Source organism: Macaca mulatta, chromosome X (assembly GCF_049350105.2).
Source record: "Macaca mulatta isolate MMU2019108-1 chromosome X, T2T-MMU8v2.0, whole genome shotgun sequence".
Lineage (NCBI taxonomy): Eukaryota > Metazoa > Chordata > Mammalia > Primates > Cercopithecidae > Macaca > Macaca mulatta.
In genome coordinates, this window is record NC_133426.1 from 107,760,160 (window position 1) to 107,783,489 (window position 23,330).

General features: G+C 39.7%; 1 protein-coding gene and 1 pseudogene across 3 annotated transcripts in view; both read right to left on the bottom strand.

Annotated features, from left to right (window-relative positions):
- Positions 1-5,338: 5,338 nt before the first annotated feature.
- The window catches only part of XKRX (XK related X-linked), a 44,270-nt gene continuing 26,278 nt past the window's right edge, over positions 5,339-23,330 (bottom strand). The window contains exons 4-5 of one of the 3 annotated variants that reach the window (XR_013412999.1): positions 20,470-20,724; positions 17,517-18,003 (exon numbers count right to left, since the gene is read on the bottom strand). Coding sequence is in view for 2 of the 3 variants with exons in the window: in XM_077989182.1 (XP_077845308.1) it covers positions 6,812-6,851 (40 nt within the window). In the remaining variant the exon portion in view is untranslated. Of the gene's footprint in view, positions 6,852-17,516; positions 18,004-20,091; positions 20,725-23,330 lie in introns of those variants that run through there. The other 2 variants (XM_077989182.1, XM_077989183.1) reach the window with 2 other exon arrangements.
- LOC701495 (heterogeneous nuclear ribonucleoprotein A1-like) lies at positions 5,676-6,630 on the bottom strand (annotated as a pseudogene).

The following is a 23,330-nucleotide window of genomic DNA, read 5'->3' on the forward strand; positions in this document are numbered from 1 at the left end:
GGCCCAGGGACTCAATGATGGAAAGGTTTATGTAGTTCCCTGTTCTCCTTACTCCCCTCACAGGGCTGTGGTGAGCATCGAATGAGCTGGTATGTATAACAGTGATTTTTAGGCCAATAAGTGTCATGGAGACATCACTAGAATAGCAGTAAGTACTTTCATGTTACATCTGCTACTTTGGAAATCTGCCCTCAAAAGTGTATATGTAAGACTTATTCAGCTCAGAAACAATGTTCAAGTCTTGCCTTTTCTTTAAGACCGATTAAGCTCTGCCTCTTCCAGGAAGTCTTCTCTGACCACCTCAGTCATCATACCACACTGTCTTCTAATTTTTGTAGCATGACATAGCATGAGTTCCTCATGTTCTTACCTCTCTCATAGCCTGTGAAACCTCCCATTGTTATTTACCCTTTTCTGAACAAGTCCTGTCTTATCCAGATTTTCCCTTAAGGCAGAGCACAAAGCTTTCCATGAACAGTAGATGTTCAATAAGCATTTGTCATGTGGTGGTGTGGTAGGCAGAATAATAGACCCCTAAAGATGTCCACATCCTAAGCCTTTGAATACGTTACCTTGCATGGCAAAGGGGAATGAAGGTGGAATTAAGATTGCTAATCAGTTGACCCCAAAGTAGGGAGATTATTGTGGATTATATGGGTGTCCTAATGTAATCATAAGGATCCTTAGAAATGGAAGAGGGACACAGAAGTCAGACTGATGAGATGTGAGAAGAACATGACCTACTATTACTGACTTTGAAGACAGAGAAAGGAAGCCAGGAGCCAAGGAATGTGGGCTGGAACTTCTGCCATAGAGCCTCCAGAAAGTAATGCAGCCCTGTCAGCACCTTGATTTTAACCCAGTGAGAGCCAATGCAGAATTATGACATCCAGAACCATAAGATAATGATAAGTGTGTGTTGCTTTAAGTCACAAAGTTTATAGTAATTTGTTACAGCAGCAATAGGGAAGTAATACAGATGGTAAAGAAAAGACTTTCCTGCAACCATATTTACTGGCTCTGAACTGACTACCCGTAGCCCGGGAAAGAAGATAGGCCGGGTGCAGTGGCTCATACCTGCAATCCCAGCATTTCGGGAGGCTGAGGTAGGCGGGTCACTTGAGTTCAGGAGTTCGAGACCAGCCTGGCCAACATGGTGAAACTCCATCTCTACTAAAAACACAAAAAATTAACCTGTCATGGTGGTGGGCACCTGTAATCCCAGCTACCTGGGAGGCTGAGGCAGGAGAATTACTTGAGCCCTGGAGGCGGAGGTTGCACTGAGCTGAGATCACGCCACTGCACTCCAGCCTAGGTGACAAAGCGAGACTCCATCTCAAGAAAAAAAAAAAAAAAAAAGAAGATAAAGCCACAAGATTTCAGAGCTAAAGGCTGACAATGTATAGTCCCTACCATCAACACAACGTGCTGTGGATAAATGCATTAGAACTATTTTGGTTGCAAGTAAAGCAATATGTAAACGATTGGCCTTTTAAATAGGAAATGCAACTGCTTTAAAAAAAAAATCCTTTTCCTTTGTTGTATTAGGAGCACTTAACACATGGGACCTCTCCTAGAACAGAATGCAAATATTTGCCCTCCCTTCTGGAGAGTACAAGATGAGACCATCTGAATTTTGAAGACTGAGCCCTCTTTGCAGTTAAGAAAAAGATTTTCATGGTTAAGACTTTGGACTCTGCTTTGAAGCTCTTCACCATGGGTCATCAAGGTCTCTCAGTAACAAAAAAAAAGAAAAGAAAAATAAATTGGTTGCTCCCCTTGCTTTGGAATTTCAACCCCTTTGGACATAACCATGAAATAACTGGTCATTTAACAGTTTCATGGTTCCATTTCTAAAATCAGACAATGTTGCTTTCAATGAGACCACAGCAGATGAGAGGCAGAGCAGAGTGTAAGCAGGTCAGATTGGCAGTTACCTAGGTAGGTTGTACGGATTTTTTTTTTTCTGAGAAATTAGAAATTCTATTCCTCCTCTCCAAGCCCCTAAAAAATAGCCTTTTCATTAGTGTGTTATAAGGCAGAAAAATTTTACCATTTGGAATTTTTCCTTTGAGAAAAGCTTTGTTCCTGAAAGCTATAGTTAAATTCCATTGTTACCTTGTGGTGGTGGAGGGATAAGTGGGCTTGGTCTTCTGTCCAAGGGAGAAAGAGAAATAACCCATCAACCCACGATCACCTGTTGCTCATTATATTTTCACCAAGAGTAGGGTCCAGAGAGAAACGGACCTAAGAGAGGTAAACTTGAAGGTGAAGTAAAAACAGAAAGATTTGTAACAGGAGCATCTGACAAGAACTAATAGTTAGAACAGGATACTGCAGCAGTGGACTTTGAAAAATAGGAGTGCATTGGGCATTTGGAGGTGGGCTGAAGCCAAAGTGGGTGCCCAAGTGGGGAAGCTTGACAATCCATTCGATCCATCCAACAGTGCCCTCCCCTGACCTACTGAATCAGAATTTTCATTTTAGCAGGACCACCAGGTGGTTCATACCCATACTAAATTTGAGATGCATTGCCCTAAGGTGTCTGCAACCCACAAGGGCTTAAAAACTACTGACTTAAGCAGGTTTGGAAAAAGATTAAATAGAAAAAAGTTGGAACCTGATCTCAGAAAACTGTTAAATTAAATTCTTTCCTCTGTTCATTTAAAGATTTGTCTTTTAAGAAACAGTTTTTAAAAATCAACTTTTCTTTCCTCCTTTGCTTAAATCTTCACAAACCACAAATAAGCTTACTTTCGTTATTGCAGGAAAAGCCTGAATTTACTTGGATAAACATCAAAGGTTCCTGTTAGAGTCCTCTTTTGATCATTAAGAAAATACAAAAGCAAACAATAACAAAAAATCCCCAAGAGACCTTTGTTTAAGATATCAATTTGTCTTAGTAATTGTCATAAGTCATAAAAGACCTGGGAGACAGCAGGCAGGAGGTCATTAGGTTCACCACTCAATTTTCAGGCAGGTCAGAACTCGAAGTGGACAATTATCTTTTAAAAAACTCTGAGGAACAAAACATGGCCATTGCTCTGACTTAAAGCTCTTACACTCAGAAATCTCAGTTAGAAGTCAGCTTAGGGCCAGGCACGGTGACTCATGCCTGTAATCCCAGTACTTTGGGAGGCCGAGGTGGGCGGATCACGAGGTCAGGAGTTTGAGACCTGCCTGGCCAACATGGTGAAACCCTGCCTCTACTAAAAACACAAAAACTAGCTGGGCATGGTGGTGGCATGCCTGTAATCCCAGCTACTCAGGATGCTGAGGCAGAAGAATCGCTTGAACCCAGGAGGCAGAGGTTGCAGTGAGCCGAGATCATGCCACCCAGGAGGCAGAGGTTGCAGTGAGCCGAGATCATGCCACTGTACTCCAGCCTGCACGACAGAGCAAGACTCTGTCTCAAAAAGAAGAAGAAGAGGAAGAAGAGGAAGAAGAAGAGGAGGAGGAGGAGGAGGAGGAGGAGGAGGAGGAGGAGGAGGAGGAAGAGGAGGAAGAGGAGGAAGAGGAGGAAGAGGAGGAAGAGGAGGAGGAAGAGGAAGAGGAAGAGGAAGAAGAGGAAGAAGAGGAAGAAGAGGAAGAAGAGGAAGAAGAGGAAGAAGAAGAAGAAGAAGAAGAAGAAGAAGAAGAAGAAGAAGAAGAAGAAGAAGAAGAAGAAGAAGAAGAAGAAGAAGAAGAAGAAGAAGAAGAAGTCAGCTTAGGCCATGCAGTGGCTCACGCCTATGATTCCAGCACTTTGGGAAGGCTGAGGCGGGTGGATCACCTGAGGTCAGGAGTTCATGACCAGCCTGGCTAACATGGTGAAACCCTATCTCTACTAAAAGTACAAAAATTAGCTGGACGTGGTTAATACCTGTAATCCCTGTAGTCCCAGCTACTCGGGAGGCTGAGGCTCAAGAATTGCTTGAACCTGGGAGGTGGAGGTTGTAGTGAGCTGAGATCGCACCACTGTACTCCAGCTTGGGTGACAGAGCCAGACTCCATCTCAAAAAAAAAAAAAAAAAAAAAAAAAAAAAAAAAGAAGTCAGCTTAGCTCCCTAGCCTTTTCTAAGCCTGTTAATCTAATGGAAGGGATCACCCTTTTCTCTCTCATAGGTGGTCCAGCCAGGCCCATGAATATGTGCCTATCGGGCCTGAAAAGAGCTAGCCAGGCTGGAGAGAGAGCAGGTGATAGACAATCTTTGAGTAAAGATTGACAATGTGTTTCTGTCTTGGAACTAACCTCTCTTCACTCTGATTTTTGCTACCATTGAGTAGTTCCCTGGTAGTACAAGAAGAGAGAGAAAAGCCAACTGTGGGAGAGAGGAGTATTTTATTGTTTTATACTTGGTCTCTTAGACAGGTGTAGTTTATTTCAAAGGGGGAAAATGAATGTCTTTAGGAGTTTGAAATAAGCTCTATTTTCTCAGTGGAAACTTGATTCTATTGGAGTGTTTAGAGACTCAATCAGAGAATAAAGTGAGTGTTCATTCATTCAATGTTAATTCAACATTTATTAAATATTTAATTTTGAACGGGCATTATGTTAGGAGCTAATGATACAGAAGATGAACAAGTTTCTTGTCCTCAAGGAACTTACATTCTGGTGGGAGGGACAGATAAAAACAACTAAAAATAAAAGTATTTCAGGTAGTAATGAGTGCTATGAAGAAAACTGAAACAGGAAAGGGAGAAGGGAATGATGTGTGTGTGGTAGAGAGGCTATTTATTTATTTTTTCCTTTAATGTAAGCCTCTTTATGTTCATTAAAATGCTTTCTGAAATTGGTCATTTTTAAAAGGCTGCTCAAACACTTCAAATCTGTGGGTTTATGGAGGAGCATTAGCCAGCAGCTAGTTTCTATTCCTAGCAGAGTTTTGAACTTGAATTGTGATAGAAGCATTCAACATTATCAGGGGTAGTGGGTAGGGAAAGTCCAAATCTCTGCCAGTCCCAAATCCATAGAGTTGTCATTTCATTTAAGAGAATTAAATCGTTTATTGATTACATATGATAATGGATGCTACACAAGCTTCATTCCCATCTATAATTTTATCTGGTACCATTATTCAACTTAGATATATTGCATAGGATGTGCCAGCAATCATTTTTATAACCAATAATTCCATGATTTTGCTTGGGTAGTCCCTTTTAATGGTGAACTTCAGGTCACAACAGTAACTGTCAGTTCAACTACACCAAGGTTTCTGAAGACAATGGCTTCTCCACCCAAGCAGGTTGTATATAGATTCCAAATAGAACCCGGCATCACCCTGAAGGAATTCTAACTTCAAACTGTTGGGGAAATTTACCAAGATGGCTTCAGAGTAGACTAACTTTACACAGCACATTTTAAAAAAAGACATTTATTCAGTGTCACGATCAGACTGTTACATTTAGCAATCAACAACATGGGAGCAACAAAATAAAACTACATTAAAACCCTTTGTTGGAATGCTTTACACTTTCCACAGAACAGAAAATAAAACAACCTGTTATACAATTAGTCACAAATACAATCCTTGAGTTTTTTGCCCATACACATGAATATTTGTCTAAAATATGTCTTCTTTGTAGCAGCTAGGCCCTGCCACCACTGTGCTTGGCTGAGTTCACAAATCTGTTGTAACCTGTAGCTTCCCTGTCACTTCTCTGGCTCTCCACTCCTGCTAAGCTTTGTTTCCTAATTAAAATCTTCTGCCACTGCCATAGCTACTGCTGCTACTGGAACTGCCATAGACACTGTGGTTCGGTAAAGTATTGGCCTCCACCACCATAGGGGCCAGAGCTTCTGCCCCAAAGTTTCCTCCCTTCATGGGTCCAAAATTTGAAGACTGATTGTTGTAATTGCCAAAATCATTGTAGCTTCCACCACCTCCAAAATTGCTTCAATCATTACCAAATCCATTATAGCCATCCCCACTGCCACCATATCCACCACCACCACGGCTGCCACCAAAGCCACCACGACCACTGACATTTCCTCCATGACCAAAGTTGTCATTCCCACCGAAACTACCTCCACAACCACCACCAAAGTTTCCAGAACCACTTTGACCTCTTTGACTGGAAGAAGCACTAGCCATCTCTCGCTTTGACGGGGCTTTCCTAACTTCACAGTTGTGGCCATTCACAGTACGGTATTTTGGAATGACAATCTTATTCACGGATTCATGGTCGTCAAAGGTTACAAAGGCAAAGCCCCTTTTCTTGCCACTGCCTCAGTCAGTCATTATTTCAATCACTTCAATTTTTCCATGCTGTTCAAAATAATCTCTTAGGTGATGTTCTTCAGTGTCTTCTTCAATGCCACCAACAAGTTATCTTTTTCACAGTTAAGTGGGCACCTGGTCTTTGACAATCTTCTCTTGAGACAGCTCTCTTTGGTTCTACAACTTTTCCATCCACTTTGTGTGGCCTTGCATTCGTGGCTGCATCCACCTCCTCCACAGTGGCGTATGTAACAAACCCAAAGCCCCTGGAGCGCTTGGTGTTTGGATCTTTCATTACCACACAGTCTGCGAGCGTTCCCCATCGCTCAAAATGGCTCCTCAGGCTCTCAACAGTTGTTTCAAAGCTCAAACCTCTAATGAAGAGCTTCCTCAGCTGTTTGGGCTCTTTAGGAGACTCTGACTTAGACATGACGGAAGGGAGAAGAGAGACTTTAGTGATGCTTCTTGGGTGGTGTCCACAGGCAGAAAGGAGCAAGCTGACAAACGTATCTGGAGAGGCTATTTTAAATAGAGTGATCAGGGAAGGCCTTTTTGAGAAGGTGGCATATGAGATAATATGTGTATGCTGAGAAGGGAACAGCCAGCCTTCTTTAGGGTTCTAGACAGAAAGACTTGCCATGTACAAAGGACCTGAAATGAAAATCAGTTTAGTGTGCTAGAGGAATAGCAAGAAGGCAAGAGTTATGTGTTGAATTGTGTCTCCCCAAAAAATCATATGTTGAAGACATAACCTCTAGTGCCCTAGAATATAACCTTATTTGAAAATGGGGAACTGGCTGGGTGCGGTGGCTCATGCCTGTAATCCTAGCACTATGGGAGGCTGAGGTGGGCTGATCAAGTGAGGTCAGGAGTTCGAGACCAGTCATGGCCAACATGGTGAAACCCCATCTCTACTAAAAATAGAAAAATTAGCTGGGCATGGTAGTGTGTGCCTGTAGTCCCAGCTACTCAGGAGACTGAGACACAAGAATTGCTTGAACCTGGGAGGTGGAGGGTGTAGTGAGCTGAGATTGCACCACTGCACTCCAGCCTGGGTGACAGTGCAAGACTCTATCTCAAAAAAAAAAAAGAAAGAAAGAAAAGAAAAGAAAAAGAAAAAAGAAAAAAAGAAAGTAGGTACCTTATAGATGTAATTAGTTAAGATGAGGTCATACTGGAGTAGGGTGGCTCCTAATGCAATATGACTGTGTCCTTATGAAAAGGGGGCAGGTTTTTTACTTTTTTTTTTTTTAATATTTTTTTAGAGACAGGGTCTTCCTAGATCATCCAGACTGGTCTCGAACTCCTAGCCTCAAGCAATCTTCCTGTGTCAGCCTCGCGAGTAGCCATGATTACAGGTGTGAGGCACTGTGCCTGGCTAAAAACGGGGAATGTCTGAATGCAAACATGCGCAGGGGAGAACACCATATAACGATGAAGGCAGAGATCAGGGTGATGCTTCTATAAGCCAAGGAATGCCAAAGATAGCCAGCAAATCACCAGAAGATAGGACACAGGCATGGAACAGATTCTTCCTCACAGCCCCCAAAAGGAACAAACCCAGGCAGATGTGGTGGCTCACACCTATAATCCCAGCAGTGTGAGAGGTTGACGTGAGTGGATAACTTGAGCCCAGGAGTTTGGGACCACCCTGGGCAACATGGTGAAACTCCATCTCTACAAAAAAATACAAAAATTAGCCGGGCATGCCTGTGGTCCCAGCCACCTGGGAGGCTGAGGTGGGAGGATCACCTGACCCCAGGAGGTTGAGACTGCAGTGAGCCATGATTGTGCCACTGCACTCCAGCCTGGGTGACAGACTGAGACCCTGATAAGGAACAAATCCTGCCTCAAGAAGTATGAGGCAACACATTCTGGTATTTAAACCACTCAATTTGTGATACTTTGCTATGGCATCCCAGCGAATGAATACAACCAGAGTTGCTGGACAGAAGTGAGGGTAGGTGGGGAGAGGTGAGTTCAGAGAGGTAGACAAAAGTCAGATTACCTAGGGCTTTGCAAATGGACTTAAACTCATTGTTTTTGGTAGATTTAGGAAGCTTCTGAAAATTAGAGGTAGGTGAGGACCATAAGTCACCTCTCCTACCTCCTTACTAGGTAGAATATTATAATGAAGGTAATTGTCAGACTGAATTCTATGACACATACAGCTATTAGCAATCAGGGATCAAAACAGTCATACAGTCTCTCCTTGCAAAGTCGGTCAAGTACAGGTTGGTGCAAAAGTAATTGCGGGTTTTGCCATTAAAAGCAATGATGAAAACCACAATTACTTTTGCACCAACCTGATACATGCTCTCTGATCTTTAGGAACTCCAGCAAGCTCTTTGCATAAAAAGCTACATGAAATACTTGGCCTAATATTATGGTAACAGGATCAACCTATCTTCTGGTTGGAACAGGAAAATCTTCTATTAAGAAATACTATTTATTTTATTTATTTATTGCTGTGTTACAAATTACCCCCAACATGTAGTGGCTAAAAACAACATTTATTATCACTAGGGACATCTGGCAAACTGGCTCTATAAAGGATCACACAGAGTCTGAGGCCTAGATGCCATTCCAGAACATGCTGAACTGTTGGGCTGGCATGCCAGATTTTTATCTTTTATTCATGCAAGCATTGAGGTACATGGACAAAATTTCTAGCCATTGCACATATTTTTAACAGAATTCAATTCATCAATGAAATATTATTTCTTACATCCTTTATACTACTTAATGGACTCTCTGGTACAAGGTTTCCTTCCCTGAGGTTCTGTGAATAGAATTTAGGGGGGTTCTTTGGACTTTGATGGGAAAAATTACACCTTTATTTTTATTCATTTCTAATTGAATGTAGTCAACAAATCACGGTCTTATCATCAGTGTCTGCAACTTTCTCACCAACATATATCAAAGATATTTTCATATCACGTTATAGCTGTTGCAAATATCTCATAAGATCAGTTATGCTCATCACTATTTAAAAATTGTGATGATTATAGACCTGCTCTAGTTGTGTTATTTGCTAGGTTAATAAAAAAAGAACACACAATATTGTTAAAATGTCCATGCTACCCAAAGTGATCTACAGAGCCAATACAATCCCTATCAAAATTCCAAGGATATTTTTCACAGAAATAATAATAAAAAATACTAACATACACATGGAACCACAAAAGGCACATAATAGCCAAAACCATCCTGAACAAAAAGAACAAAACTGAGGAATTATGCTACCCAACTTCAAATTATACTGCGGAGAGATAGTAACCAAAACAGCATGGTAATGGTATAAAAACAGACATATAGACTAAGGGAACAGAATAAGAGCCCAGATATAAATCTACACATTTATGGTCAATTGATCTTTAACAAAGGTACCAATGGGGAAACGGTAGTCTCTTCAATAAATGATTTTGGGGGCCAGGCATGGTGCTCATGCCTATAATCCCAGCACTTTGGGAGGCCAAGGCAGGTGGATTACTTGAGGCCAGGAGTTTGAGACCAGCCTTGGCAATATAGTGAGGCCCTGTCTCTATTTATAAAAAAGAGAAGAAAGAAAGGAAGGAAGGAAGGAAAGAAGGAAGGAAGGAAGGAAGGAAGGAAGGAAGGAAGGAAGGAAGGAAGGAAGGAAGGAAATTTAAAAAAATTAATGATGTTGGGAAAACTGGATATTCACATGCAGAAGAATGAAATTGGACCCTTGTCTTATACTATGTTAAAAAAAAAAACAAACCTCAAAATGGATTAAAGACTTAAACATAAAGCCTGAAACTGCAAAACTACTAGAAAAAAACAATGTAAATGCTTCTTGACACTGGTCTAGAAAATAAATTTTTGGATATGACCCCAAAAGCATAAGCAAAAATAGACAAATAGAATTGCACTAAACTAAAAAGCTTCTGCACAGCCAAAGAAATAATCAACAAAGAGAGACAATCTACAGAATGGGAGAAAATATTTGCAAACAGTATATCTGATAAGGGGTTAATATCCACAATACGTAAGGAACTCAAACAACTCACTAGAAAGAAAACAAATAACTCAATTAAAATAGTTTGAATGAATGAATAAGACCTAGTATTTGATAGCAAAACAGGCTGACTATAGTCAATAATAATTTAATTGTATATGTAGAAATAACTAAAAGAGTATAATGGGAATATTTGTAACACAAAAGTTTAAGGCTTGAGGGGATGGATATCCCATTCTCCATGATGTGATTATTACACATTGCATGCCTATATCCAAACATCTCATGTGCCCCATAAATATGTATACCTACTATGTACCCACGAAAGTTAAAACTAAAAAAAATTAAAATAAATGTAAAAAAAAATTAAAAATGAGCAAAGGATCTGAATAAACATTTTCAAAGGATAACAAACAAGTGGCCAACAGGGATATAAAAAATATAATGTCCAACATCGCTAATCATCATGGAAAGGCAAATCAAAACCACAATGAGATATCACCTCGTACTTGTTAGAATGGCTATTTTCAAAAACAGGAAAGATAACAACTGTTGGCGAGGGTACACAGAAAAGGGAACCCTTGCATACTGTTAGTGGGAATGTAAATTAGTACGGCCATTATGAAAAACAGTAAGTGGTTCCTCAAAAAATTAAAAACAGAATTACCATATGATCTAGCAATCCCAATTCCAGGCATATATCCAAAGGAATTGAAATCAATACGTTGAAGGCATACCTTCACTCTCACATTAATTGCAGCATTCTTCACATTAACCAAGATATGGAATCAACTGTCCACCAATGGATGAATGGATAAAGAAAATGTGGTATGTATGCACAACAGAATACTATTCAGCTTTAAAAGAAGAAAGAAATCCTTTCATTTGTGACAATATGGACAAACCTAGAGGATATTACACTAAGTGAAATAAGCCAGGCACAGAAAGATAAATACTGCATAATCTCACTTATGTGTGGAATCTTAAAAGTTTGAACTAGTAGAAGCAGAGAATAGTGACTACTAGGGATTGGGGTGGGAGAAATGGAAAGATGTTGGTCAACGTGTACAAAGTTTCAGTGAGGATGAATCATTTCTGGAGATCTATTGTACAGCATGGTGACTATAGTAAATAATAATGTATTATATATTTGAAAATTGCTATGAGAGTAGATCTTAAATGTTTTCACCACACAAAAATGATAAGTATGTCACTGTTGGTGGGGATGTAAATTAGTACAACTTCTACCAAAAAAACAGTATGGAGATATCTCCAAGAACTAAGAAGGGAACTACCATTCAGTCTAGCTATCCCACTACTGTATATCTATCCAGAGGAAAAGAAATTATTGTATAAAAAAGACACCTGCACTCATATGTTTGTCACAGCATTATTTACAATAGCAAAGACATGGAACCAACCTAAGTGTCCACCAACAGTTGATTGGATAAAGAAAATATGGTGGAGATACACCATGGAATACTACACAGTCACAATAAAGAACAAAATAATGTCATTTGCAGCAACATGGATGCAGCTGAAGGCCATTATCCTAAGTGAACCAACACAGAAGCGGAATATCAAATAGTGCATATTCTCACTTACAAGTGGAAACTAAACAAATGGCACACATGGACATAAAGATGGGGAAAATAGACTCCGGGGACTCCAAAGGAGGGAGAGTGGGAGAGGAGGAAGGGGTGAAAAATTACCTACTGGGTACAATGTTCAATATTTGGGTGATATGTACACTAGAAGCCCAGTTCTCACCATTACACATTTAATTCCCATGTAACAAACATACACATGTACTTGAATCTAAAATAAAATTTTTCAAAAAAATAGGCCAGGTGCAGTGGCTCATACCTGTAATCCCAGCACTTTGGGAGGCCAAGGCAGGCGGATCACGAGGTCAGGAGTTCGAGACCAACTTGATCAACATGGTGAAACCCCGTCTCTATTAAAAATACAAAAATTAGCCGGGCATGGTAGTGCATGCCTGCAATCCCAGCTACTCAGGAGGCTGTGGCAGGAGAATTGCTTGAACCCAGCAGGGGGAGGTTGCAGTGAGCCAAGATCGTGGCACTGCACTCCAGCCTGGACGTCAGAGCAAGACTCTGTCTCAAAATAATAATAAGTATATGAGATAATTATATGTAAATTAGCTTGACTTAGTCATTTCACAATACATACAGATATCAAAACATCATGCTGTACACCATAAATATATACAACTTTGTCAATCATACCTTAACAAAGCTGAGGGCGAAGAAGCACATGTTAATGTCATAAATTGTATCTTTAATATTTTGATGAGTGCATTTGAATGTATTTATGTTTTTTTCAGCCTGTGGTGTAACCATAGCTCATTGCAGCCTCCACCCCCGGGGTTCAAGCGATGGCAGGGGAGTACTCAGCTTCCCAAGTAGATGGGACCACAGGTGCACAGCAACACAACCAGCTAATTTTTTTTTTTTTTTTTTTTTTTGAGACGGAGTCTCGCTCTGTCGCCCAGGCTGGAGTGCAGTGGCCGGATCTCAGCTCACTGCAAGCTCCGCCTCACGGGTTTATGCCATTCTCCTGCCTCAGCCTCCCAAGTAGCTGAGACTACGGGCGCCTGCCACCTCGCCTGACTAGTTTTTTGTATTTTTTAGTGGAGACGGGGTTTCACCATGTTAGCCCATGTTGGGATGGTCTCGATCTCCTGACCTCGTGATCCGCCCGTCTCGGCCTCCCAAAGTGCTGGGATTACAGACTTGAGCCACTGCGCCCGGCCACAACCAGCTAATTTTTAAATGTTTTGTAGAGGCAGTGGGGAGGAGTGGGATGGGATGGTGGGGTGGTCTTCCGGTGTTCCTCATGCTGGTCTCAAACTCCTAGCCTCAAGCAAACCTGCCACCTCAGCCTCCCAAAGTGCTGTAATTACAGGCTTATGCAATTGGTTTTGATTGTAATCCTATGTATTTTTTTGGGGGGGTATTAAAAGCATGACTCTGAAATGGGTTCACCAGTTGGCCAAAGGGGACCATGGCAAAAATAAAGTATAAGAATTTCTGACTTAGCGCAGGTTCAGATAGGAAAAAGTGAACATCCTAGAGTATAATTACCTTTGGGATGTAAACACCTGAGTAGGATCTTTCAAATGCTAACTAATCACTCCTGAGTATGTATTCCTGATTAGGATAATTTGAATGTTAACTAACCACCCCCAGAGTGTGGATTAAAACTAATTAACAATGAATTGTAAAACCTGTTGATCAGTATGAATAAACATTACCAGTTTCTCCTCCACTTCAAAGTATATACTAAATCCACCCCTTCTTCCTACCTCCACTGTCCCCAGCCTAGGCTGGTATTTCAAAAGATCATTTTGTAGACAGACACAATATTTCATTAAATAATTAATTCATGAATCCAAAATGTCATAGGTTGTAAGACTCATCATTCTTTTCTGCACCCAGAAAGAAAATTTGCTGTCAATTAAATTATGACATGTTATTAATGGTAAAATTCATCCTAATTTCAGAGGTGATTAAAAGTGAAAAAGATACGCATTTTAGAATAGATGAAATAAGGTATATCACACAGCTGATACTGAAGCATTTTGAAGCAAATTATAAACAGTATACATTGCACACATACAGTATAGCATGGTAAGGAGTTTGGATTTGATTTTCTTCACACTTAGGAAAAGTCGACATTTCCGTTCTGAAGCCTGCTGACCTGCCACAAGATGGCGAGAGCTCCAAGGAGTCACAAGGAGAGGCAGCGAATGGAAGGGAAGGCCAGCACCACAGGTGAAAGATCAACAACGAAAACAGTGATGGGTCTGTCTTGTGGGACCTCCACTGGGTCTATTTCAATGTTGGTAATAATGAACAGAAAGCAAGTACTTCAGAGAAGCAGAAAGATGAACATTTGATGTTCCATTCTGCCTTGTGTATACTGGGTTATACCCTCCAGACGCAGGTTCATGGGCAAGATCACTTGGTTAGTGTAGGCAGCTGACAATGTAGACTCATTAGCAATCAGGCTGTCAGGGCTGTTTAACGTGTTTCAGAACCTTCCTCAGCCACAGGCAGCCAGGCAAACTTGAGAAGTGGCTCATAACAAGACAAGGCTTGCCACGAAGGGTTGCTCATTCCTGCTAGGCAACCCATTTGTTTTAAGCACAGGGTATGTAATAGGGAAAATAATAGGATGTGAGCTGTGGTATATCTCTGTGGGGTGAGTACTGAGGGAGGTGAGGTCTCTCCCAGGCCGTAAAACCCAGAGTTACCAATTTGGTCCACACTAGCTCTGTGGAAAGATGTCAGAAGGCCTGGATTCTCTCACACATTGCTGCTGGGAATGCAAAATGGTATAGCCCATTTGGAGGGGAACTTGTCAATACATAGAGCAATCTCACTTCTTGGAATCTAGTCCAAAGACATACTGGAAAAAATGCAGAATGACATATGCCCAGTGCTATTTATTGGCATTATTTACAATGCTAAAAGACTAAAAAACTCAATACAACCACATAATGGAGTAATACACAGTTGTAAAGAGGACTGAAAATAATCCTCATATATTCACATGGAATGATCTCTGGATTTATGAAGTGAAAACAGTCAAGGTAAAGAACAGTTTTTATCATGTATCATCTTTTGTGTACAAGAAGGGAAATAGACACATACATGTATGGCTCTCTATATATTTGCTTATATTTTTAAATAAGAAACATTAAAAGTGTGAACCACAATCTTACAAAACTGGGGGAAGGAGGGAACAGGATGAAGTAATAGGAACAGAAGCTAAATTTCTCTGGATGTATCTTGTTAGCTAGTTTCATCTTTGGAAGCATAATTAAATATAAAATGAAGTGACCAGGCACAGTGGCTCATGCCTGTAATACCAGCATTTTAGGAGGCTGCAGCAGGAGGACTGCTTGAGCCCAGGAGTTTGAGGCTGCAGCGAGCCATGATTGTGCCACTGTACTCCAGCCTGGGAGACAGAGTGACACCCTATGTAAAAAAAATTACTAAAAAAATTTTTAATAATATTAACTCAAAAGGAAAATAAGAATCAATCCCTAAAAACTGAAAACAAACTGAAACAAATGAACCTCACTATATATCAAGTAGGTGGCATAATCATACAAATAGAATACCTTCAAATTACTTTAAAACAATATTTTGAACATACATCCCTAATGATATATGATCTAAGGACAAAATGAACCACAAAGAAATCTTAAACTGATTTCCATAGTCTTAATGTTAATAGTAATATTGGTATTGTTATTTTTAAATTATTATTGGTTTGTTTAGAATTAAGCAAATAAGTATGAGGTTAATATACTTAGAAACAAAGATTGTCATGGTAAGAGAAAAAAGACACAAGTACGCTGGGCGCGGTGGCTCACGCCTGTAATCCCAGCACTTTGGGAGGCCGAGGCGGGTGGGTCACGAGGTCAGGAGTTCGAGACCAGTCTGGCCAACATAGTGAAATCCTGTCTCTACTAAAAATACACAAAAAATTAGCTGGGCATGGTGGTGTGCGCCTGTAATCCCTGCTACTCAGGAGGCTGAGGCAGGAGAATCATGTGAACCCAGGAGGCGGAGGTTGCAGTGAGCTGAGATCGTGCCACTGCGATCTGCCTGGGCGACAGAATGAGACTCTGTCTCAAAAAAAAAAAAAAAAAAAAAAAAAAAAAAATACACAAGTACAAGATAAAGATATTGGGCAAAACCCTGTACCATTACATTTGAATTGGAAATAGCTTAATAAACTCATTATATTTTTCACGTTTAAAAATATCTTTTTCGGCCAAATGCGGTGGCTCACACCTGTAATCCCAGCACTTTGGGAGGCGGAGGCAGGTGGACCACGTGAGGTCAGGAGTTCGAGACTAGCCTGGCCAACATGGTGAAACCTGTCTCTACCAAAAAATACAAAAATTAGCCGGGTGTAGTGGCACGTGCCTGTAGTCCTGGCTACTCGGGAGGCTGAGGCAAAAGAATCGCTTGAACCGGGGAGGTGGAGGTTGCAGTGACCTGAAATCACACTACTGCATTCCCGCCTGGGCGACAGCGACAGAGCAAGACTCCGTCTTAAAAAAAAAAAAAAAAATCCCACAAATATATATATATATGGAACATATATATGGAACACACACATATATATATGGAACATATATATATGTTTTTCCTAGTTCTTTCCACTGAAAAGCCTAGAAGCAATGACAACTCAACAGCAAAAAAATACCTTTAGCACCCAGCCTTTGATCTTTCAATACCATTTCCCACTGAAAGGAGTCAGGAGTCAGAGTCCTTTGGAGAAATTGCTATCCAGGTCGGGGTCAGTAAATGTATGAGATGAGCCCAGGACATCTTGCAGCAGAAAGCAAGGAAGCTATCAAGGATTACTGGGATTCTGTCAAAAAAACAAGGAACCACTTTGGAGGGGATACTGGCCAATGATAAGACAATTTGTGCATAAAAATAATGAAGAGACATCTGCTTTTGGCTTAGGCATGTTAAGAGTGACACTGCTGTCCTTACAAAAAATTAAAAGTCGAGGTCACTAAAAATGGTGGAGTAGATAATTCCAGGGTTCTGTCCTCCATACAGGTAACTAATAAGCTGTCAAACTGTCAGAAGCAACTTTAGCAATACTCTGGAATCTAGTTAACACTTTACCACCAACCAAGGGAAAGCTTAATGAAGAAAGAAGCTGCTACATTGTAATAATTGAAGACTTTGGCATTTAAAATTCCCTGTCTGCTGTCCTCACTCACCAGATCAGTGGCACCTATGAAAATAGCAGCCTACATTCTTGGTGCAAGTTGCTTTCGCCAGAGGAAACAACACAGACCTGTTCTCAAAGAATTGTGGATGTGTATTTTGACCTGTCTGGTGACTCCCTGAAGGAAGGGTGCGAGGGCTTGCCTTTTTTTTTTCAACTGACTTGAAATGTTCCAAGGTCTGGGGCAGATCTGCCAAAAGCATTTCAAGGCAAAGGTATTGATCACAGCAGCTTTGGCAAGAGATAGCAGTTAGGACAAGCAATAGACTGAAAAGAATGGGAAGGAGGAGGCTGGGAAAGAAGATAACTAGGGGAATAATGGATTTCAAAAGCTCCCACCTAAACCAAAAAACGAGAAGGCCATGCACATGCCCAGGGTTGAACACATACTCTGTAAAGGTTTGAGAGAACCTTAAGCTTTCACTGGTGGCTGACCATCATCGGACTCCACACAAGCAGGACATGAAGCCTGAGGCACAGTTGCAAATGCGTTGGCTAAGCATTGAAGGACTACTCCCCAAAAAGAGTCAATCTACAAGGCTTGGAAGAGCATTAGTTTCTTTTTCTCTTTTCTTTCTTTCTTTTTTCTTTTTTCTTTTTTTTTTTTTTTTTTTTTTGACTCCTGGCATTAAGAAGAAAACTTCATCAAAACGCTTGCTGACCACTAAGCTAATGGAACACAGACTTCATGGCCACACGTAGCAAAGAAATCAGACTTTAACAAGTAGTTTAGAAAAGTCACTAAACAAACAACAATCCACAAGCAGAAACAAAAGTCCTGCAATAGAGAAGAATCCGAGTTCCAGAGTTCCAACTTTTAATACTCAAAATATCCAGCTTTCTACAAGAAAATTATGAAAAAATTATGAAACATGCAAAGAAACAAGAAAGCATGGCCCATACATACACAAGAATAAAGAAATGAATGAAACTGCTCCTGAGGAAGCCCAGGTAGTGGAATTACTAGCGAAAGATTTTAAATAAACTGTCTTAAGAGAATACTAAGAACAGGCTGGGTGTGGTGGCTCATACCTGTAATCCCAGCACTTTGGGAGGCCAAGGCAGGCAGATCGCTTGAGGTCAGGAGTTCCAGACCAGCCTGGCCAACATGGTGAAACTCCATCTCTACTAAAAATACAAAAGCTAGCTGGGTGTTGTGGCACGTGCCTGTAATCCCAGCCTCTTGAGAGGCTGAGGCGGGAGGATCACTGGAGCCTGAAAGGCAGAGGATACAGTGAGCCGAAATGGTGCCACTGCACTCTAGCCTGGGTGACAGAGTGGGACCCTGTCTCAAAAAAGAGAGAGAGAAATTTAGAAAGCCTATCCAAACTGAAAAGGAAGAAGTAAAATTATTCACAGATGACTTGATCTTATATAAGGAAACTTCTAAAGAATCCACAAACAATTCGAACTAATAAACAAACAAAGTTACAAGTTGTAACCTGTTGTGCTGTGTAAGATCAGCACAAAAATTCAGTTGTGTTTCTGTGAACTAGAAGCAATGTAAAAGTGAAATTAAGGAAACAATTTCATTTCCAATAGCATGAAAAATAATAAATACCTAGGAATAAATTAAACCAAGGAAGGGCAAGACTTGTACAATGAAAATTATAAAATGTTGTTGAAAGAAATTAAAGAAGACCTAAATAAATTGAAAAATATCCCATGTTTATGAATTGGAAGATTTAATATTAAGATGACAATACTACTCAAAGTGATCTATAGATTCAGTGCAATCCCTATCAAAATCTCAGCCATCATTTTTGCAGAAATGGAAAACATGATTGTAAATTTTAAATGGAACTGCAAAAGACCCCAAATAGCCAAAATAATCTTGGAAAAGAAAAACAAAACTGAAAGAGTTGGCCGGGTGCAGTGGCTCATGCTTGTTATCCCAGCACTTTGGGAGGCACAATCTCAGCTCACTGCAGTCTCAACCTCCTGTGCTCAAGTGATCCTCCTACCTCAGCCTCCGGAGTAGCTGGGACTACAGGTGGGAACCATTAGTCAGGGATAATTTTTATTTTTTGTAGAGATGGGGTCTCACTATGTTGCCCAGGCTGGTCTCAAACTCCTGGGCTCAAGTGATCCTCCTGTCTTGGCCTCCCAAAGTTCTGGGATTACAGGTGTGAGCCATCACACCCAACCCCAGTCCTTATTTTTTCACTAATATTACCTTTCCTCTCCAAGCTACCTGGACTCAAAATCTCAGTTGTCTTTGACAATTACTTTTTCTTGTCCCCAAGTAATAAAGAATGATCATATCCATAATTCAATATTTGATATCATGTTAAGAATGTATGTACTGGTAGGGCACGTGGCTCACACCTAAAATCCCAGCACTTTGCAGGGCCGAGGTGGGAGGCTCGTTTGAGCTAAGGAGTTCGAGACCAGCCTGGGCAACATAGCGAGACCTAGCTTCTATAAAATTTAAAAAGAGAAAAAAAAAGAATGTATGTCCTACAGGTTTTCAAAGACTGAATCTATGATATGCATAAAAACACCTTAAGGGGAATGGGGGTTTGAGAATTTAGCTTCACAATCTCCATTGTTTTTTTTTTTTTTTTTTTTTTTTGAGACAGAGTCTCGCTCTGTCACCCAGGCTGGAGTGCAATGGTGCAATCTCAGCTCACTACAACCTCTGCCTCCCGGGTTCAAGCGATTATCCTGCCTCAGCCTCCTGACTAGCTGGGACTACAGGTGCATGCCACCACACTCAGCTAATTTTTTTGTATTTTTAGTAGAGACGGGGTTTCACCATGTTAGCCAGGATGGTCTCAATCTCCTGACCTCGTGATCTGCCTGCCTTGGCCTCCCAAAGTGCTGGGATTACAGGCGTGAGCCACCGCACCCGGCCATTTTTAACGAGCTCCTTAAGTAACTCTGATGTACACCAAAGTCGGTGCCATTGGTGTGTGTGTATGTATCTATCTATATACATATGTGTGTATATATCATGTATCATAAGTGTAAATAATAAAGAAAGAATAATGGGAGAAAAAGCCCCAAATGTAAGCAGTCTATAAGAAATTCACTTTACATATAAAGACTTAGGTTAAAAATTAAAGAATGAAGATATACTATGCAAACACTAAGCAAAATAAAACTGTAGTAGCCATGTTAATTTTAGAAAAAAACAGTCTTTGAACCAAAGAGGCATTACATAATAATAAAATGGTCAATTTCCCAGGAAGACATACCATCCTAAACATGCATGCAACATCAGAGCCTAAAAATCCATGAAAGAAAACTAGTAAAACTGATAGAAGAAACAGAAAAATCTACAAGTGAGAGATTTCAATACCCCTCTTTCAGTAATTTAAAGATCAGACAGAACATTAGTAAGGATACAGATGACCTTAACAGTACTATCAACCAACTTGACCTAATAACATTTACAAAACACTTCACCCAACAGCAGCAGAATACATTCTGCTAAGTGCACATGGAACATTCATCAAGATACCACATTTTGAGGCCAGGCATGGTGGCTCACACCTGTAATCCCAACGCCTTAGGAGGCCAAGGTGAGGATCACCTGAGGTCAGGAGTTCAAGACCAGCCTGACCAACATGGTGAAACCTTGTCTCTACTAAAAATACAAAATTAGCTGGGTGTGGTGGCACATGCCTGTAATCCCAGCTACTTGGGAGGCTGAGGCAGGAGAATTGCTTGAACCCGGGAGGTAGAGGTTGCAGTGAGCTGAGATTGCGCCATTGCACTCCAGCCTGGGCAACAAGAGCGAAACTTCATCTGAAAAAAAAAAAAAAAAGATATCACATTTTGGATGATAAAATACACTCAACACATTTAAAAGAATAGAAATCATACAAAATGCATTCTCAGACCAAAAAGAAATTAAGCTAGAAATCAGTAACAGAAAGATAGCTGAAAAGTTCCCAGATATTTGGAAATTCAACAATACAGTTCTAAATAACTCACAGGTCAAAGAATAAGTCTAGATTAAGTCTAGAAATTAAAACATATTTTGAACTAAATGAAAATTAAAATACATCTTATCAAAATTTGTGCAATGCAGTAAAAGCAGTGCTGAGGGGAAAAATTATGGCATTATATGCATATATTAGAAATGAAAGATCTAAAATGATACCAACTCCCTATAACCTTTTCCAGAAAGTGGAAAAGAATGAAACAATTCCCAACTTATTTTATGAGGCCAGCATTACCGTAATACCAAGTCCAGACAAAACATTACAAGAAAATGACAGACAAATACCTCTCATGAACATAGATGCAAAAATTCTTAACAAAGTATTAGGAAATTTAATCCAACAACATAAAAAAGGATAATACATCAAGAACAAGTGGGATTCATCCCAAGAATGAAAGTCTGTTCTATCTTTATAAATCAATTAATGTAATTCATCATATGAACGGACTAAATAGAAACCATATGATCCTATTAATAGATATAGAAAAAAGTCGACAAAATCTAACATCCATTCATGATAAAAATGCTTGAAAAACTAGGAATGGAGGGGAATTTCCTCAACTTGATAAAGAAAATGTATTAAACAAAAAAAAACCCCACAACTAACATCATACTTCATGGTAAGAATCTTGGAGCTTTCTGCCAAGATCAGAAACAAGGCAAAAAACAAAAAAACAAACAACAACAAAAAAAGGCAAGAATGTTTAATCTCAGCACTGCATTCCAACATATTGGAAGTCCTAGCTAATGCAATAAAACAAGAAAGGAAATACACTGTATATGGATTGGGAAGAAAGAAAAGTGTCTTTGTAGTTAACATAATTTTCTATGCAGAAAATCTGAAATAATTGACAAAAAACTGCTGGAACTGGAACTAATAAACAATTATAGCAGGGTTGCAGGATACAAAATTAATATACAAAAATTAATTGCTTTCCTATATACCAGCAATGAACAAGTAGAATTTAAAATTTATAATAAATTATCAAGGAGCATGATTGCTGGATTGTATGGTAAGAGTATATTTAGTTTTGTAAGAAACTACCAAACTGTCTTCCAAACTGGCTGTACCATTTTTATCCCCACCTTCAGTGAATTGGAGTTCCTGTTGCTCTACATCCTCATCAGCATTTGGTATTAATCAGTGTTTTGGATTTTGGACATTCTAACAGGTGTGTAGTAGTATCCTGTTGTTTTAATTTGCAATTCCTTAATGACATATGATGTCAAATATCTTTTCATATGCACGTTTACATTAACACCCCCTAAAATAAAATACTTAAGTATTTAATGAACTATATGTTCATTAAATTATTTTTTAAAAGACACCACTAGTTTGGTTCTTATTGCCCTGTAGAACATTAACCAGTTTTGATTCTAAGTTAGCAATCTTATTTTAGCATTCCTCTGGTGTTTTTACTAACTATATGTAAAATACCAGTTTTCATATCCTCTTTTGAGTTGGCTGCCACCTTACTGGTTTCCTCCTCAGTGAGTTAAATAAATCTTTGATACATACAAATTCTCTATTTGTATGAAACATATTTCTTTGTTTTAGAATTGTTTTGAGAATCATATGTTAACAATGATCCCATTTTTGTAAAATACAAAACCAACAATATGGGGGTAGGGGTAGAAGAAAATGTTTCAAGCTCTTTTCAGCAGTTCTCTGTTTTGGGAAGGTGGGAGAGATTACTAGAGATTTCTCTTGTGTTTAGTGTTTTGCAACATTTAGATTTTGTATAAATTTACATGATATTTGTAATCAGAAAAATACATTGCTTTAAAAAGTAAGTATGTATGAAAATGATTCACACACAGTGTGTACTCTCAACAAGTTCAAGATCTGGCTAAAGATACAGACCTGCTTCATTCAACTACATAGAAATACAAGGCCAGTTATGATAGGTGCCTTCAAAGGAAGGGGACTATCATCTGTTGAGTGTTTGTGAGATACCAAGAGCCATCTTGGATCATTAATATAGATTCAAGATATGTACAAGTTCTATATAAAGAAGACTACAAAACTTTGATGGAAGATATCAAATAATAACTAAATAAATGAAGAAATAGTCCATGTTCATGGATGAGAAGAATCAATATTGTCAAGCTGTCAGTTCTTCCCAAATTCTTCAATAGGTTGAATACAATTCCGAGCAAATTATTTTGTGGATATCAATAAACTGATTCTAAAGTATTTATGGAGAGGCAAAAGGCCCAGAATAGCCAACTCGATATTGGAAGGGAAGAACAGAGACTGACACTACCAAATTTCAAGACTTACTATAAAGCTACAGTAATCAAGACTGTGTAGTATTGGTGAAAGGGCAGAAAAATAGATCAATTGGACAGTAGAGATGGCCCAGAAATAGACTCACATAAGTAGTCAACTGATGTTTGGCAAAGG